Source organism: Lacerta agilis, chromosome 17, assembly GCF_009819535.1.
Source record: "Lacerta agilis isolate rLacAgi1 chromosome 17, rLacAgi1.pri, whole genome shotgun sequence".
Classification (NCBI taxonomy): domain Eukaryota; kingdom Metazoa; phylum Chordata; class Lepidosauria; order Squamata; family Lacertidae; genus Lacerta; species Lacerta agilis.
In genome coordinates this window covers 24,912,757-24,931,859 of record NC_046328.1, presented here as the reverse complement: position 1 = coordinate 24,931,859, position 19,103 = coordinate 24,912,757, and the positions used below count along the sequence as shown (strand labels likewise).

The following is a 19,103-nucleotide window of genomic DNA, read 5'->3' as shown; positions in this document are numbered from 1 at the left end:
TTGCTAGTATGACTAGTGCTGTCACCTCTCCAGATCTAAGTTGGTTCCAAAATTGTACAAATGGGGTTCATTTTTTGTGTTTTGGAAATGTGCTTGTTGATCGAGTCTTTCCACACCACAAATGTTGGTGCTTGTAGGCCTGCTCAGAAGCATAATGTCCCTAGACCTTTTAAAAGCAAAATTATAGCCGTTTCTGGTGGCTTTTCCTCTTCCCCTCTCAAGCTGTTTCTTACCACCTTCCTGAAAAGGTGAACCCTGTGGCATGCATAGGAGCTTCAGCGGAGAGGCAAGGCATTCTATCGTTTGTTTGCTTATTTATTTATTACATTTATATCCCACATTTTGTTCAATCACCTCAAGGTGGCATACATAGTTCTCCTCCCACCCACCCCCAATTTATCCTCACAATGCTATGAGATAGGTTAGGCTGAGAGTGAGTGACCGGCCCGAGGTCACCCAGTGAGCTTCATGGCTGAGTGGGGATTCGAACCCTCGTCTCTCCGGTCCTAGTCTAACACTAACCACTCTATCACACTTGCTCTTTTGTGCAGTCGGAGAGAGTCCTGTTTCTGACTATATACAAAGTAGAGAGAATCCCATGCTTTTCTTTCAGAACTCTTGTGGAGGAGGTGACTCTATGCTAGACAGGGTGGGAAAGTTATCCTGGTTGATGGGTATGTGGAGCCCTGTGACTTAAAACTCTGCCTCTCACATATTACATTTTAGATACATACCCAAAAGCTGTGTGTCAGAGAGAGGTGTTGGTAATTTTGTCAAATGAACAGGCACATTAATGAGAGAGGATTAGCTGAGGTTTGCTCAGTGGCAAACATGGGGTTCTTGCTCTGGAATGGTGTGAAACAGCCTGCATGCTTGGGTGTGTGAGTGATGTTTGACGAAGTGACTGAAACCAGAGGGAACGCTGAATGAGATTACTAGTGGTTGACAGCGGAGTGCTGTACCTTGGGTTTATTGTGAAGGGAGGGAGTCTGACCTCACAGGGCTTGCACCTTCTCCCATTTCCGGCACAGCCGCAAATAGGAATTTTGAAGCTTCTGTTTTCAATTCAGTGCAGCTAGTCATTTTGCCTGACTTGGCAAACTATTATTAATTATGGTTTGTTTGAAACAAAGCAGCTTCAAACTCTGATTTGTGCCAGCAAGCCATGGTTATGATTAGCCACACTTTAGGCATCAAATGCAATGCTAAACTGTTTAACTGAAACCAGAAGTGAAAGTTTCTGAACTTCTGCATTGATGCCAGGAGGAGGGGAATGTCATTCTTAACAAAATATGACATCTGGATGCAGCCATGGCCTTGCAGAGCTTTGCTCAAAGTCTCACGAGTGTAAAACTAGTTAAGTGAAACAAGCAAAGAAGTGCAAACTTGCTTGATTTCAATAAATTCTACTGGTGGCAAAATTCTGCTCTTTTGACCCTGTCAAGTGTAACCCGCTGCTTGTTTGGGGTTTTACTGAGAATTTCACATTTCTGCTTTGGGGGTTTTGTGCCTGTTTAGTATCCAGTCTGAAGTGTCCTTTGAAGGTGCTTATGGGAATCTCAAACGCCTGTACGATAAGGCGGCCAAAATGTATCACCAGCTGAAGAAATGTGAAACCAGGAAACTGTCACCCAGCAAAAAGAGGTAAGGACGTGGTGTGGTTCAGTCCTGCGGTGAGCAAATCTCGAAACCTGTCCAGTGTTCTGGTAGACGTGTCCAGAGGTAGAGTGTTATCCAGCCTCTGTGAACATTACCTAATTCCATAGAGAAACACCTGTGACTGACCCCAGCGGGCTGACGTGCCAATGAGCACATGTAACCCCCCCCCCCGAATTTATTTGTTGGGTGGATTGTGATGGTTTCCTAATAGTCATTTGGAATTAACACCTGCAATTTGAGCCTTAAGGGGGAAGGGAAGAAGGGACACACCATTTGTGTGGTGCTGCATGTGAGAATTGAAATGCAAGTGAATGAGGCAGTGCAGGCTGTTTGGGTGTGCAAAGGTGTGTTACTGCCCTCTTGCTTACCATAACAGCCCATTTTGGTTCAAGGCCAGTCTGAGCTGAGGTTTATATGCAACACCTAGGCCGGTCCAAGTCCGGCACTACTAAATTTTAGCGATGGGTTTTCTCAGCATTAAGAATGTGGTAACTGAGGGGTTATAAGAGATGGAAAACTGTGGCTTTGTGCAGTTGAGGCTTATTCAGCATTAGGACTCTCACTGCTTGTCTGTCCTGACTGCTCTTCAGTTGAGGCTCCAGTGCACTTTGGTGAGTGAAGTGGTCCTTTGCCAAAGCTGCTGCAGTTTGGGTTCTACTCCCTCCTCTTCCAAATTGGAGAATGTGCCTGCCACATACTAATATTGGCTGTGCCTGAAATTTCCTTTGCCTTTGTGGTGCTGGCTGCATAACTGCAGGACTTGCTCAAAGTCTTAAGAAGCATTATGTTACAAGGGGTGAAAATGCCAGAATGACAAGAAAGGGAGAAAGAGAAGGAACAGTCCAGATTCTGTGCCAAGCAAAGCGAATTCTGCAAACTGTAGAAAATAGTAGATTGAGTAGGTTTGCCACAATTCCCCATTTTGCACAATTTAGGGTGCAGTGCCTTCTCCTTTGCTGAACTTACTTTGTTTCTAGCAGTCTTGGGGGTGGAGCTAGAGCTGTTGGGCACTAAGGCCTTATCTGAAACCACTGAAAAATCTTCCTTGACCACCTCCTTGGGATAATTGTGCCCTTCTTCCTCTTTCCCTCTCCCAACTCCACCCCCCCCCCGCAGGTGCAAAGACATTAAGAGGTTACTGGTGAGTTTCATGTACTTGCAGAGCCTCCTTCAGCCAAAGAGCAGGTGAGTCTTCTGTGTCTTTATTCTTACTGTGCTGTTTTGTTAACTCCTGATAGATTATGTAGCTGAAGCAGAGCACTTTTACATTGGGATAATATACTGGTCCAAACAATCCCAAGGGCTTTGGAATAACTTCCCACGAGGGGAGGAGAATCCCTTGCTCCCAACACACTTCTGCATTTTTGTCATGGATTGATAGCAATGCCTTTTCACCAGTTGAGAGTCTCCCACCACTAGGGAGGATGCATCACCCTTGGTCCTTGAGAAGGGCCATAGCTCAGCGGTAGAGCATCTACTTTGGATGCCAAAGGTCCTGGGTTCAATCCCAAGTAGGGTTGGGAAAGGCTTTCTGCCTGAAACCCTGGAGAGCCACTGCCGGTCAGTGTAGACAATACTGATCTAGATTGACCAGTGGTCCAACTTCATATAAGGCAGCTTCTTAAGTTCCTAATTTGTTGGGTGAGTCTAAAGCACCTTGGGGAGAATGTGCCCTCAGATCAAGTATTGGGGTTGCCTGGTTCTTAGTTACCCACTCGTTGGCTCAGCCTCTGCAGATGAGGACTCTTTAAGGTAGCTCGTTAAGGGGGTTGTATAACTACTGTGGTTGCCTAGGGTTTGGAGAGGCTTGACCTGTTTCAACTGCTTGCACCTCCTGTTTGCTGTGGGACAATCCTCTGTGGCTCATCTCTCCCTGCCACCCACCTCTCAGTTCTGCAGACTCTGAGCTGACGTCTCTCTGCCAGTCGGTTCTGGAGGATTTCAACCTCTGCCTCTTCTACTTGCCCTCTTCGCCCAACATGAGCTCTGCCAACGACGACGAAGAGGAGTGCGAGAATGGCTACTCCTTCCTGCCAGACCTCCTCATCTTCCGGATGGTCATTGTCTGTTTGATGAGCGTCCACAGCCTCAAGAGGGCAGGTGAGCAGCATGGCTGTGTGTAGTGTGTCCTCCTCTTGCAGACTTGGTGTGCAAATTGTAAGCTGCACTGTCGGCCTCTCCTTATAATATGGTTGGTTGAACTGAGCTAGCATCTCTCAAACGCTTCCTGTTTCCGGAACAGCAGCAAAGATGAGGTGGTTCAGCATCCACTTCATAAAACACAGTCATTGACTCCTGGGCTCAGGTGCTCACAGAGTAAATCTGGGATCGAAGCATTTTCATTTCATTTCACTTTAAATTTGTATTTTCATAGAATCATAGAGTTCATAGACTCAAAGAGTCTGGATATTTAGCATATCATCATTAGCATTAGCATTTATTAAATTTGTTAGTTGCTTTTTTGCTGTGGCAGTTTGAAGCAACTTGCAAAAAACCCACATACTTTTAAACTAGGATGGTTTAATATATTAAAACATCCCACTCGCTCTAAAAGGCCATAGATAGTTCAAAGCCAAAGGCCTGGTTAAAGAGGAGTGTTTTTGCCTGGTGACTGAAGCCTATGTACTGATGACACCAAGTGAGCCTTCCCAGGCAGAGCATTTAACAAATAGGGAGCCAACACTGAAAAGGCCTGATCTCAAGTTGCCACCCTCCGGACCCTCCTGTGGAAAGTGGGCACATGATATATGCAAGTGGCTGAATAAAGTTCTTAGTTTGGTTGCAGAAAGGATTTTTAAATCTCTGAATAACAGTGAGTTGACAAGAATTTTAACTTTGATCGCATAAAGAAGCCCAAAGGCATTTGGGTACCTGCAGTTGAATAAAGGTAAATGCAAATGCATAATTATGGAGTTTGCTCCCCCATGGACGTTGCAGGCACTGTTTTTCCCATTCAGTTGCCAGCTCCCCTTGACGTTGATGCTGCCTCATCTCTCTCCTTACAGGCTCCAAGCAGTATAGTGCAGCCATTGCATTCACACTGGCCCTCTTTTCGCACCTCATCAACCACGTCAATATTCGCCTGCAAGCAGAGCTGGAAGAAGGCGAGAATCCAGTTCCAGCCTTCCGGAATGATGGCACAGGTAAGGGCTGCAAGAAGGGTTAAGTTTGCCCATTCTGTTAAAATCCTTGCCTTCCATCTTCCACACTGCGTTCTGCTCTTATGACAAGGCAGGCAGTGGTGAAATTAAACTGGTTAACAGTTATTTACTTTTCCTAGGGGATCCTGGGAAGTTCTTTGGGGACAGTCTGTAAGAACTTGAAAACAGCCCCGCTGGATCAGACCAAAGGCCTGTCTGGCTCAGCACCTTGTTTACAGAGTGGCCAGCCAAATGCCTATAGGAAGCAGGGAAACAGGACCCAACCCCAACAGAAGATAGTAATCGAAGCCAGTGATAGCAAACCAGAAAAACGTTCGCAAACCAGAGCACTCACTTCCGAGTTTGCGGCGTTTGGGAGCCAATTTGTTTAGGAGCCAATCTGTTTGACAACCAAGGTACCACTGTAAAACTATAAACAGCAACAATGAATTGCACAGTTATTCAAAATTCAGTTAAAACTATTTAGTTTAATTAATTCAACAAAATGCATGAACTTGATCCAGTGAGACCAGCTTTCCCAAAATCTGACACAGTCATTCACACCACCAGCACCCTCTTTCATCTCTTGCCCCTTAGCCCCCTCCTCCTAGGTAATCCCACCGCCCCCCAGGGGTGTCTACTTCGGGAACCACCGGTATAAAGTATTTGTGGCAGGTGTTGCAACGAAACAGTAGTCAAGCTGGTTTGCGTATCTTAAAAGAGTTTCCAAAAATGTGTGTTCGGCTGCTCTTTTGCAGAGGATCTGGAGGCCCGGGAACCCTTGAACTCCATTGAGAGAGAAGCCGAAGGGGACCTGGCCAACCACCGACCCAGCGAGGAGCAGCGGAAGAGCGAGAGCAAGAAGGGCAAGAAATATTCGCGCCTCTCCTGCCTGCGCCGCCGCCGCCACGTCCAGAAGGTGGACGAGAGCGACCTGAGCGAGGGCTTTGACTCCGACTCCAGCCCGGATTGCACGAAAGGGAGTGACGGCTCAGAGAGTGGCTCAGAGAAGAGCGATGAAGAGGCCGAAGCGGCTTTTGATGTGGAGACCGACTCGGACATGAACAGCCAGGAGTCACGCTCGGACCTGGAAGACATGGAGGACGAGCCAGATGCCGAGGGGGGCAGCCAAGCCAAGGGCATGAAGAACGGTGCCCCAGAGGCTTTGGACTCTGCGGAAGGGGATGTTGGCAGGCTGGTGGACTTGAAAAGCCCTGGCGTTGCCAAGACTGAGCCCCTGCTGGAGCCTCCTGTGGCCAATGGGCCAGGCTTGCTGGGCGCCAGCGATGCCAGTATAGCCAGCAACCTCCAGGCCATGTCCACGCAGCTCTTCCAGACCAAGCGCTGCTTCCGACTGGCCCCCACTTTCAGCAACGTCCTCCTCAAACCAAACTGTGAGCTGCCTGCCCCGAAAGAGGCGGTGGACAGCAAGCCATGTGTCAATGGGGATGTGGAGAAGTCCAAAATGCCTGAGCAAGGTGAGAGAGAGAGAGAGGAAAGGAGATCTCTTCCATGAATGGAGAAACGGGTGTGTGAGCAGAAGTGAGGTGAAAACACCTTAGGATTTTGTAGAGGGTGATTTGTGGGCGAGATGTGGCTGACACAGATCCCGGTTGCCAACCCAGAGGTGTAAGTGGGGAAGGGGGCAAGATGAGAACTCCTTTGATATCCTTTTCCAGGCCAGCATTAGCCATGCGCCCCCAAAACATTGCTGTCTTAAAGTGGGGTGACAAACCTGTCTTCTAACCCTTTGACATCGTGTCCCCATCTGCACTATACATTCAAAGCAGCAGCATATCACAGTTGTGGCCTATTCCTCCTAAGAATTCTCAGAAGTGTAATATGTTACGGGTGCTAAGAGTTGATTGGAGGTCCTTTTTCCTCCTCACAGAGCTGCAGTTCCCAGAGTTCCCTGGGGAAAAGTATTGATTGTTAAACTGCTCTGGGACTTGTAACTTTGTGAAGGGAATAGGGGTCTCCTAACAACTCTCAGCACCTTTAACAAATCTCATTTCCCACTATTCTTTGGGGGAAGCCATGATGCTTTAAAGTGGTATGGTGCTGCTTTAAATTTATACTGCAGATGGGGGCAGTGTGTGTGTGTGTGACAGGGGGGGGGGATACACAAGCATGTGTGCAATTTGATCATTTGCACAGTCTCCTTAAAAGGGGCATATTTTCATGCGCAACTCTACAGATCCATGAGAATTACTGAAGTCATCCTGAAAGTGCAGGCAAAAGCAGGTCAAAAATACTTGAAGTTTAGGCAACCTTTAAGTAAGCCGGTTCAATAAGGCTCCACCTGCAAAGTTGATTCATCTAACCGTTTTAAGCACAAGGCTGTGTTTGCTGCTAAGGAAACTGAATGTAAAAAGTTTAATTGGGAGAACTGGTAGTTTTGTGTGAGAGATCGGTAGCTCCCAGTGAAAGTCCCAGTTACACAATCTGAAGGCCTCTTGGTTCATTCTGTGTTCCAAACCAACGGGGACTCTTATATGGCTTCAGATTATTTCTATATAAAAATAATATATAGTATTCTAAATGGTAAGTTGTGAGGTAAGTTGCATAAGGAATAACTGGGAATCGGTAGCAGTCACTGAACAATCATTGGGAAGACGCTGGTAGATGTTAAATATGGGTGTGGGGTGCTCAGTAGTTAACAAACCCTTTCTGTGGGTCTTTGCTGATTGGAAAGAGGGGATTCCCGTGTCTCTTAAAATTAATAATCCAAGTGCAGCTTTATAATGGTGTGAATTGGAAAAATCTTCCTCCCTCACCAGCTAAGGAAACAGCAGTACTGTTTGGCTCAGTACTGGCTTCCTTGGATTGACTTTGCCTGACTCTAGGAGAGCTATTGCCAGTCCAGGAGTAGCCTGCCTGGTGCCCTCTGTTTCCTAGGAGTCTGCAGAGACAAAGCCTTGTAGAACAAGGTAGTCTTCCCGGCACATTTAAAGTCAGCAGGCATCTGCTTGGCTGCTATGAGAACAGGATGCTGGATTAGATAGGCCATTGGCCTGATCTGGCAGGCTCTTCTTTCATAGAAAATGTGGCACCGCTGAAAATGCCTTGTCCCTTGTCCCCACGCCAATCTGATCCAAGAGCAGACTACTCTGAAGGAGAAGTTGAGAACTCTCCCTTTTCTTTTGGGCCCTCGGAAGCAAAGCAACTTTTGAGAAGCATGGCAGAAAGGAAGTTGGGGCAGGGTGGCGTACTGAATTGTGTACTAAATCTCCTTCTCCCCCATCCCTACTCATAGGGAGTGATTTTCTTTTCTGTGAAGGTGCCAGCTACTGCTTTTCATCACCTCTGGATTAAAACTTGATAAAACCTCTTGATTCCCAAGGGCCAAATAAAAAGCACTTGGCAGGGTAGGTGGGTGTCTCTTCTCCTGAGGGGAATCACATTTTCCAGTCTGCAGTCCTTGTTTAATTATCCAAGTTCCTTGTTTTTAACGAGCCGTTTGTCTTGTCCAAGATGATGTCTCTGAGTCGGAAGAGAGTGTCTCTAGCAGTAAATCCTGCAAGAACGAGCGTTCTCTCCAGGAGAAGCTGGAGATCATCACCAATGAGGGGTTGCTGCCGACTGTCAAAGTATTTCTGGACTGGCTGAGAACCAACACAGATCTCATCATCATGTGTGCACAGGTAGAGAGGGGTAATGGGGGAGAATCCCACTTACACAACTTCTTCAGCTTACACCTCTGGGCTGGTGAATGAGCCTCTGTCTTGTGCACTCAGCCACTGCAGTTTCCAGTCTGTATAAAGCAGTTTGCCATTAACTGCTAAAAGTAGAAGTAACTGATAAAAGCAGTGGGTCCCAAAGTGGGTGGTACCAGCCCTGGTGGGGCGGTGGGATTACCGTGGTGTGGGGGGGCGCTAAGAGGCAAGGGGGCGCTGGAGGTGTAAATGACCCACAGTTCTGATATTTATCAGATAAATCGTAGGGAAAAGGATGGGATTTCAAGTAGACCCCAAACTAATGTGAAGGTGACAGACCCATGCCTTCAAATACACACTTCATGTAATCCTTGTGATTTAACGTAGCAAGGGGAGCTGTGAACCCTTCCCTCCCAGGTAATTTTCTCCCAGCTGAGCCCTATTCCACAATCAAAACCAAGCTGGAGAAGAAAGGGACTGTGGGTGGGTGGGAGAGGTTGAGTGTTTCAGTGCCCTATTCTTGCCCCATTGCTACCTTAAATCTATACACACACACACACACACACCCTCTTGCACTTCATTTCGAGGGCAGACCTTCATGGGCCCCCTGCTCTCAGCTGTAGTAAAATGGGTGTCTCATTTTATTCTTGCACTGACTTTGTGTGGTAAGTTAGGCTGGGAGGTGGTAGCAGCTGGCCAGTCTGAGCAAGGGCTTGAACCTGGATCTCTGGCCCAAGTCCTAATATTCATCACATGCTCAGCTTGCATTTGTTTGTGGTGCTTTTCCCTTCCTCCAGAGTTCTCAGAGTTTATGGAACAGACTTTCTGTCCTTCTGAACCTGCTTCCTTCAGCTGGAGACCTTCAGGACTCAGGTAACTTTTAGAAGAAATTTCCTTTTCTTATGTCCACACCCCCACCCCCGACACTCGAACTTCAACTTCCTGTGCATTTCAGACACTCTTGCTAGTTTCCTGCTTTACACCTAGTTTTTCTGCCGTTTTTAAATAGGGAGAGATGGTGGGAAGTCTAGTCACACTAGAGTGACTTCTTTGAACCTGGAACCTTCAGTTTGCAGTCTCCACTATCTCTTGGTCTACTAGGGAATGTCCCTTGCTGGAAACCCTTGGAGACCAACTGTCCCAATCTGCGTAGACCAGGCTTCCTCAAACTCGGCCCTCCATATGTTTTTGGCCTACAACTCCCACGATCCCTAGCTATCAGAACCAGTGGTCAGGGATGATGGGAATTGTAGTCTCAAAACATCTGAAGGGCCAAGTTTGAGGAAGCCTGGCATAGACTATTCCTGAGCTTGGTAGACTTCTTACATTCTTCTGGAATTCCATTGCTTAGTTCCAGAATGAGAAGTCTACCAAGCTCGTATGCTATGCAATGGAGTAAGCACAAAGCCCTTTTCTGTGGGAACAGCTCCCCCCAGTTCCACCTTCAAGGCCACACTTGCTTACCTAATGGTGGCTTGTCTGGATTCAGAGAAGGAAGCTTCTGCTGAGGTCTTCTGTATATGCCTCATGAAAAGAATAAGAATTGTAGCATTGTAGAGTTGGAAAGGATCTCAAGGGGTATCTAACCCAATGTCCTTCAATGCACAAATAACAGGTCAGAGTCCCTGGCAGATGCCCCCACCCCCAACCTCTGTTCAAAAACCTTCAATGATGGAGAGTCCACCAGCTTCCAACGTTGTCCGTTCCACCGTTGAATAGCGCTTACTGTCAGAGCTGGTCATAATATGGAAATGTAATGAGCCACTTTACACAGAGTCAAGTTACACATCTAGCCTAATGCTTTCTACCTTGACTGGCAACAACTTCTCTGTGTGTGTTTGTTTCCCATCCCTACCTGGAGGAGATGCTGGGGGTCGATCTGGGAAACCTTCTACATGCGGAGCATTTGGTCTTCCACTGAGCTGCAGCCTGGTTCTGCCAAGGAGACACAAGCATCCCAGGCCAGGAGCATCTTCCCCCTTTGAGCTTCCTGCGGGGCTGACTCCCGTGTGTGGCAGAGTTGGAGCTGGCACCACGGGGAGTTGTGGAAGTCATAGTTTTAGACTAGACATGCCCTTGAGGACTAGCATTTCATGTGACTTTCTAGTTGCTCCTTCCGCCTCTGTGACCCAGAAATATCATTCTGTCCCCTCCCCTCCCCACTGCTGATGCGCAGGGCTGTTCCTCTGCAACGAGGTGAAGAGCATGCTGCCTGGGTGTGAGCTGCCAGACTTGCCTGCCTGCCTGCTGCTCCCAGAGGACATGGCCCTCCGCAACCTTCCCCCGCTGAAGAACGCGCACAAGAGGTTCAACTTCGAGCAGGACAGGCCTCTCCTTGCAGAAGTGGAGGAGGTAAGGGGCTGGCTTTGGTGCTGGTTTTCAGAAGTCATGGGAGGCTTCTGGACTGGGGGGAAGCAAGGAGCGTGAGGGCAAGTAGAACCTTTGCTCCACTACTTCAGGGGTGGGGAACCTCTAGCTCGCAGGCCAGTCCTGTCCCACCAAAGGGGCCCAGTTTGGTGCGCGAGGCTATTTCCCAAAACCACATCCACCTGTCAATCAGCTGGTGTCGCTGGGTGGGGTTTCATCCTTCTGGCCTAGAAGCTCTTTGCAGGGAGCAGGGCTGAGCATTCCCTTTGATCCTTTGCAGCGAGAGGTCAGCCATCTTGGCCCATCCTTTGCCCTCCCAAGTCCCAGCTGTTCCTGTAGCCTTTCAGGTGTTCAGGAGGGGAGCTTTTGCTTTGCTTTAGTGTGTGTGAGGTCTCAAGTGAACGCGCTCCCTGCCCTCCCCACCCACCGGGTCGTCCTCCTCTTTCTTCATTACAGTCCGTGGTTCGCATCTGTTGCATCCGGAGTTTCGGACACTTCATCACCCACCTGCAAGGCAGCATCCTGCAGTTCAACCCGGAGGTTGGGATCTTCATCAGCATCGCTCAGTCGGAGCAAGACGGCTTGCTCCAGCAGGCCCAGGCCCAGTTCCGCATGGTGAGCTTTTCCAGGGTGGGCTGAGGGGGAATAGTGGGACAGAACAAACATGCTCCAGTGAAGAGCAAGGCTTGATAGCCATACAGGGACCCCCCCCCCCTTGCATTCCCTGTCTTGTCACATGCCTGTGCATTGCACAACTCTTCTCTTCCATATGTGAGTTTATGCCACCGGTGAAGCCTGAGAAAATAACAGAAAATGCATGGGAAGCATCTGATGGAAGTTTCAGGGGCGTTGTGGAAGTGAGTGGCTGAGAAAAGACTTGTAGTAGCCAAGTTTCTAGTCCTCCACTTAGCACTTTCTTTGCCCATAAAAAAAATGTCTAGGGAAAGTGTAAAAATACGTTACAGTGTTATTTCTGTTGCTCTCAGCAAAAAAGAGGGGTCCTTTAGACTGTTTGCAGTCTAAATTTCAACTAGGGTGTGGGGGATATCTAGGGAGATTATTCAGAGCATTCAGTTTTATACTGTTTATATTGTATTGCATATTTAGGCTTTTGTGACCTTACAGTAGATTTATTTCTTATATTTATATGCCACCACCTCCTCCAAAGAGCTCAAGGGGCTGTACATGGTTCTCCCCCTGCTCCCCATTTTACCCTCAAAACAATCCCTGTGAGGTAGAGTAGGCTGAGAGGCAGTGACTGGCCCAAGACCACTCAGTGAGCTCCATGGCCGAGTGGGAATCTGATCCCAGGTCATAGTCCCAACACCCTCTAACCATCTCACCACCCATGGATAGAGAAAGGAAGTGGAGGAACCATTCCAGAGATGTGGAATGGGACCATAGACGCAAAGGCAGTTTGACATGCATCGTTCCCTTTGCTCTCCCCTAGGCCGCTGAGGAAGCTCGCCGGAACAGGCTCATGAGAGACATGGCTCAGCTTCGGCTGCAGGTACGATGATGGACTGTGCATGAATGGGGGAGGCATGCACAAGTCAGTGGAGGCCTCCAAATACCTGGGGTGGGGTGGCCGTATTGCTTGTGCTTGCACCTGACATAGTTTGCAATGCACGTATTAAAGCACTTGACTGAATGAGGACAATGCCAGCAGGTAAGGTTCCCATCCTGCGCTGTAAACTGGTCAGGTCTGTCAGCTCTGTTGGTCAGAAACTGGGGTACCGATAACTGAGTCTTCATGATTGGTGGAACTGGCTCATAATACCCGTTCCCCGTTTGTAAGAACTCAGTGTTGCAGTGTGGCCTCACACACACTTGGGAACTCCCTGCCTATTGACATCAGGCAACCTCTTTCACTGCACTCTTTTTTTGCACCAGCTAAAAGCCAAGTCTACCGAGTGGTTTAGAAAGATGATGTGAGTTTTAATCTGCTTTCAGTCTGTTTTAACTTTTCAAAAGTATTTAAACTATTGTTAGTTTTTCCTATTGATAATTTTTTTGTTTTATCTTTTTGGTAAACTGTTCTGAAGGGTTTGTTTGTTTTTTAAATCAAATAGTGGATAAATTTTATGAAATAACTAAAAAATACAATGGCCTACACTACCATCCAGGGAGAGGAAGGGCCAGAGCATATGCTTTATATGCATCATTCAGTCCCTGATTTATCCTGTTAAAAGATGATCTTGAGCAGTTTGTGTTGAGAAAGATTTCCTGCCTGAGACTCTGGATTCTTGCTGAAGCCAGTTCTCTGAAATCTTGCCACAAACTGAGTCAAACCATAGAAATCCCAGTATAGTCTTGTCCTTTTCAGAGTCTCTAGCAGAGAAGAGTCTCTTCCCCAGCTTCGCTACCTAGAGTTTTGTAGGGTTGAATCTGCACCCTGCTACATAAAACTTTTTGTACTCTGCTGGACGGACTGGTCATCTGACAACACAGGGTGGGCCACTGAGAACACTCCTTAATGGATTTGGTGCTCATACTCAGAGCTTCTTCCCTCAAGGCTCCTGCTTCCTTCTCTCTTTCCCCAGCTGGAGGTGTCGCAGCTGGAAGGGAGCCTCCAGCAGCCCAAAGCACAGTGTGTGATGTCCCCCTACCTGGTCCCTGACACACAGGCTCTCTGCCAGCACCTCTGCACCATCAGGCAGCTGGCTGCCAGTGGAAGGTTTATTGTGATCATCCCACGGACAGGTAAGTAGCCGCTCCCGCCAGAGGGCTGGTATCCTGAGCTGGACAATTGCTGTTGCCAGGTAGTGAAAGTGTTGATTGCCCTGGGGGGGAAGGAGTGCTAAGAGGCAGGTGAGCAGCTGTATCACCGGTGCAGGTTCATCTACTTTGTTGACTTAATTAAACTAACCAGTTTTAATTGGAGCTTTAATAAATGTGTGGTTGTTAACTATTTACTGTGTGTTTCTTAGCGGGTTGTGCAAACCGCTGTTCTGAACAATGCTTTTTATAGGGTAGTGGGCACTGGGGATGAGCTTGTGGAACCAAGGGGGCAGTGACCAGAAAAAGTTGGGAACTACTGCCTTAAGGGAAGCAGAAGATGTAACCACCTTGTTTTTCTTCAATCCTTAGTAATTGATGGCTTAGACTTCCTGAAGAAAGAGAATGCGGGAGCTCGTGACAGCATCCGATATTTAGAGGCAGAATTTAAAAAGGGAAACAGGTAGGCTGAGCCCCCTGGTCAACAGTATTCCTTTTCATTGTACATTGGAACAGGTAATAAAGAACTGTGTTTAAGAAGCAGCCTCTATTGGGATGTCTCGTTAGGTTGTATTTTACACATACACCCTGATCAGCCTGCAGTTCTCATACGTAAAACAGCTGTTTGGGTCCTGCCCTTGAACGTGAATACCTGTTTGCAATAAAAATTTGAATGAACGTTGCATCTCCATCCCTTTTCCAGTATAGGTGTGCAGGCATCTGAACTTGGTTTTTAATAATAAAAAATATTTATTTTGTTTCTTTTGATTTCTGCTCCATCTTTTAGGTCTTTATAAGTCAGCTTACCATAAAACTTAAATGCAGTACAACAGTGGAATAAACACCATGCAGTAAAAAACAACTTCTGATAAAATAGTAGTAGAGGGACCTGCAGGAGAACCAGTACAGGATATTGTAGGGTCTCGAGCAAGGGGTTCGAGCAGAGTTCTCCAAGGAGGGATCCCACAACTGTGGGGCCACTACTGCCAGTGGGAGCCTTTTAACTTTGATGAAGCTTTTGGGGGAGCTGGGCTCAGATTCTCTCTCAGCTTGATCTTGGCCATTGAGCAAATCATCCTTTAACAACTGGTTTCTCTCACCAGCAAAACACAGGCACTTCTTAGCAGGGTTATTGGGATAAATATGCATAAATGTGCTGCAAATTACTTTGCAGTTTCAGCTGTGCTGCAGAAGTAGCCTGATCAGCATTGCACTCATGCACACATCCACCCGGTGTGTTATCTTCCATCTCCCAGGTACATCCGCTGCCAGAAAGAAGTTGGGAAAAGCTTTGAGAGGCATAAACTGAAGAGGCAAGATCTAGATGCTTGGTAAGAATTTGCTTCAACCTGCATCTATTTTTAAGCAAAGCTGCATTCACAAGCAGAGAGCTGTTTTTACTAAGCCAAATGGTGGCACTGTTTTCTCTCTTTTGCCTCAATACTAATATAACAGGAACCTCTATAAGATACTGGATAGCTGCAAACAGCTGACAACCTCTCAAGGGGGCAGTGAAGATGACTCCAGTGGGATGGTGACCATCCTCACAGGCTTCCAGCTGGATGACCCAAGCAAGCTTTCTGTGCCCATGAAGGTGAGTGTGGTCTGAAACCAAACTGTTCCGACTTTGTGATGATATTTTGACTGGATGGAATACTTTTTTTAAAAAAAACAACAGTGTTGTCTATTGAAATAAGAGAGAGAGTACCACTCACGAAAACAAAATGTATACCTGCAGAACTCATTGCCACATGATGAGCGCAAAGTACTGGTTGAAAGTAATTGGGGACATGGTGGGATAGGCTTGCAGTTGGTTAATCTGCCAGGAGGCAAGGTTCCATTTTTGCTTCTTTAATTGTTGCTGGCAGCAAGTGAACAATTTCATTGTCATGCTCCGCCTGTGATTTCCCCAGGATTTAGCTGCCCAGATACTATTGGAAGACAGAATTTGGGGCTAGAAAGGCCTAAGTTTCAGGGTGGCAAGGATGGTTACGTCCATGGGTAGCTAAGAGTTACTGGGCGAGATGCAAAGAGCAGTACCTCCCCTCCAGGGCCTTATTGCATTTGGATCCCAACTTCCTTGTTCTTTCCCCAGTCTGCGATCCAGGCGGCAGCCAACGCCAGCGTCGAGATAAAGAACGTTCTGGAATTCTACAAACAGTGGAAGGAAATGGGTTGAGGGGAGAGAAGCCGCTGGGTTGGTTGAAGCTCTGTCTCCCCGTCTTTGGACGTGCAGCGTTGGAACGAAAGAAGTCAAAACCACAGGCGATATTTGGACACGAAGCAGCTGCCGCCGCAGCAATCCATGAAAAACAAGCAGCTGGGCGTGTGCACGAAACACCACCCCCACATCCACACCCCCGCCATCCCCTCCCCATCTCACCAAACGGGCGGCGTCTGTGGCAGACCACGCAGCCGCTTGGGGAAGAGAGATGGATCTCGGCCGGATGGAGGAGAAGTGGTCTCCTTTTCTCCCAGCTGATGGGGACGGGTGTGAGCGGTGGGTGGGAGGGCCTCCATTCATCTCCAAAAAGCTTGCTTGGTTTCTCGTCTCCAGGATCCTGCAGGCAGCTTTTCGCCTACGCTTGAAACAAAAACACGACATTTGTGACTTTTTGCCACCGGATCCACGCTGCGAAAGAGCCGGTGATCCTGAGAGAGGGGATCAGGATTTGCAGGAGGCTCTTTCAGAATCTGGTGATGGGGAGGAGGACGTTTTCTCTCCCATTTTTATTTCATTTCTGCCCCCACTCCCTATTGTGTTTTTCTTTTTTATGTTTAGTGAACACCCCTCTTTGTTTTATTCTGTCCCCTCCCTTGTCTCCCCCTTCCCCCCAAAACGGGGGAGGGTTCTTCACCTTCGAGTGTTTGAAAGATGTCAAGGTGGCAGGGGAACAGTGATCCTGTCTCAGCAAAGCAAAACAGCTCTCTGTAAGAAGCTTCCGAATGAAAACATTATTTATTTCCTTGGGGGTGGGGGTGGGAAGAGTTAGCTGTGAAAAGGAAACAGTGGGCCTCATTCCCTTCCCTTCCTGCACCCTCCACTCTGCCTATCCAAAAACCGCACCATCTTCCCACGCCTTGCTTTTCTCATAAAGTGTTGCGTTTCGTGAGTGGTGTCATAGACCATCTTGGGCTGCTTGAGCCAGGGAGGAACAAACCCCACATTACAGCTCTCCTTTCATTCTCGGGGATTAAACGACCATCTGCATGGTGCTGTTCCACCTGCCTCCCCTTTCTATTCCCTTGTTCACCAGACAACAGGTAACTAGAAAATGGTGGCCCTTCTACTGGGCTTGCTTTAGGTTTCTTGGTTTGCCCTGAAAAACAAACAAACCCTATTTTCTGTGGCTCCTTTTGGCTTTTGTAGGAGGGATGAAGGCCTAGCTCTTGTGCAGAGCTTTTGCAAGCTAAGCAGGAGGAGGAGGAAACCTGACGGTGTCCCTTTGCCACAGAGAAAGCCATGGGGCCTTCCTTCCCCCAGTATTCTCTGCCTCTTCTGAAATACCATGAACCAGAAAGGATTAATTAAGGTCTGAGTGTTGAGGTTCCTGAATAGGTCCTCTACACCTGACTCCCTTCCGCATTTGCCAGTGTTTTATGTTGAGCCTGCCAAAGGGTCACTGTTGGAAAGATGCAGGAAGTGGCAAACCATTTCTTCTTGAAGCTAGCTTTTTCTTATGGGGGCCGGGGGAAGCCACCTCAGGGCCTAATAAGTATTTGCCCTATACACCTCCCAAGTCTTCCTTCCCCACCCCACCCCACCCAGGCCTGGTTTTGACACCCTCTGGGAAGGGAAGATACTGGAAGGGCTTGGAAGCAGTTTCCTGCGAGGACTTCCTTCTACATTCCACTTCCCTTCCGCCAGGCAAATAGGAAATGGGTGAGTTGCCAGCCATTCCTCACTCTTGTTTTCTCGGAGTGTGGTTTCCTCCTAGGCAGCGATGCCTCTGGTGGCTGTGGGCCATCCGGTGCCGCCATCTTGGATGGTTCTCTGCGGGTTCTGTATTTGGCCCTCGCCTCCTGCTTCTCTCGATCTCTTCTTAATCAGGTTGTGTTTCTTAAGCTTTTGAGTTTTCCATTAAGGTTGGGGTCTGGCCTCAAACATTTGAACATTTTATGCTGTTCCCAGGCGTCCTTCTCCCACCCCCCTAACAAGGCACCCAGAATGAAATTCTTTGCTGCTTCCATTACGCCCCTACCTTTGGCAGGAAGGCGACAGCACAGCCGCCACCCTTTGGGAACCATAGGTTAGATTTCTCTGGCTTGGCACGTGCTTTGTAATTTTTTTTAAGCCATCCTAGCGCTCTCAAAATAGCAACTGAACACAAGTCCCATCATCTGCCTCCAAGAGAGTACACTGAAAACAAAGGTTTTTGTTTTTGTTGCTCACCTGCTCCTTCCTGGTTTTGCTTTGGGGGTTTTTTTTTTAAGGATTATGGGCTGTTCAGCTCAAAATGGTGAAGCAGACGGCAGGGGAAGAGAGAGAAAAGCCACTTGGTTTTCTGTTTGAGCTTCCATGATGCAAACTGGGCCAAGGAGAGGAGAGGAAGGTACACAAGAGCATGTGCAGACTTCAGAAACACCAGCAAACTAGACCACTTTGTAGTTGTGAGGGGCGAGTTTTAGCCTTGGTGGAAGAGGCAGTGGAATCAAGAAATGGAGTTGTTACCTGAGTGATATATTTTAAAACCGGGGGCAGGGCAAAATCACTCGACATAAAATGGGCATTTTTAAAAAGAAGAGTGTATGTAGTTCTGCAAGCTGAGTGCAGCCCACCAGCTGTGTAAGGTACTTTTGCAGCACTGAAGTCCTCTTTGTACCTTGAGAAACAAGTAAATAGGGATTCTCTGAGGGTTTGGCTGTGGGAAGAATCCTGCCCTTTCTGAAGTGCAGGCAGTTGAATGCTCCTCTCCTGCAGGGCAGAGTTTGGCAGAACCTCTCTTCCCCCCCTTGCTCCTCCTGCAGCTGGGGAAGGTGCAGGTGGACCCTTTGTGAATTGAGCAGGGATTTTACAGAAATGGTGAGCTGGACTGCCAGAGCAAATAGGTATTAGAGGATTCGAAGGAGTATCGAAAGAGGTCTAAATGGCCCACCAGAACTCTTGAAAGAGCTTCCAACAAAAAGTACTTCTTTACATTTTCTGCATTGCATGTGTGTGTGCGTGTGTGCGTTGTTTGTTGGGCCACTGTTTTGGAGAAGTTAAAATTAGATTACAAATTACAAATGAACCCCCCCCCCAAAAAAAAAGCACTTGGGGGAAAGGTTAATCGGCTCAAGCAAATAGGATGTTTAAAATGTAAATTCTGACATTTCTGCCTCCATTTGGGGATTATGACTTTACCCAAAAGTAACTCTTACCAAGGAGGTCCAGGCTGATCTAAAGAAAAAGAAAATGTGAGGCTTTCAAGCCTGGAGCCTTGTTTCTTTTGGAAGAAGCGTTTAGCGTGGAAATGTATCATCATTATTACTATTGCTGTAGAGGAAACGGATCCCGCCAAATTTGCAACCACCTCTGTCGGCACCCTACCTGGCTTCCAACAGCACCCCCCCCCCCCCGGCC

General features: G+C 47.7%; 1 protein-coding gene across 1 annotated transcript in view; it reads left to right on the top strand.

The window, feature by feature from the left end:
• The window catches only part of SMG5 (SMG5 nonsense mediated mRNA decay factor), a 31,108-nt gene extending 13,652 nt beyond the window's left edge, over positions 1–17,456 (top strand). Inside the window, exons 8-22 of the mRNA XM_033136325.1 lie at positions 1,519–1,644; positions 2,776–2,844; positions 3,551–3,759; positions 4,665–4,802; positions 5,558–6,277; positions 8,274–8,443; positions 9,253–9,328; positions 10,632–10,807; positions 11,279–11,437; positions 12,273–12,332; positions 13,366–13,525; positions 13,913–14,003; positions 14,797–14,871; positions 14,996–15,134; positions 15,636–17,456. Of these exons, the coding sequence (XP_032992216.1) occupies positions 1,519–1,644; positions 2,776–2,844; positions 3,551–3,759; positions 4,665–4,802; positions 5,558–6,277; positions 8,274–8,443; positions 9,253–9,328; positions 10,632–10,807; positions 11,279–11,437; positions 12,273–12,332; positions 13,366–13,525; positions 13,913–14,003; positions 14,797–14,871; positions 14,996–15,134; positions 15,636–15,719 (2,452 nt within the window). The 3' untranslated portion in view covers positions 15,720–17,456. The remainder of the gene's footprint in view (positions 1–1,518; positions 1,645–2,775; positions 2,845–3,550; positions 3,760–4,664; positions 4,803–5,557; positions 6,278–8,273; positions 8,444–9,252; positions 9,329–10,631; positions 10,808–11,278; positions 11,438–12,272; positions 12,333–13,365; positions 13,526–13,912; positions 14,004–14,796; positions 14,872–14,995; positions 15,135–15,635) is intronic.
• Positions 17,457–19,103: the final 1,647 nt, after the last annotated feature.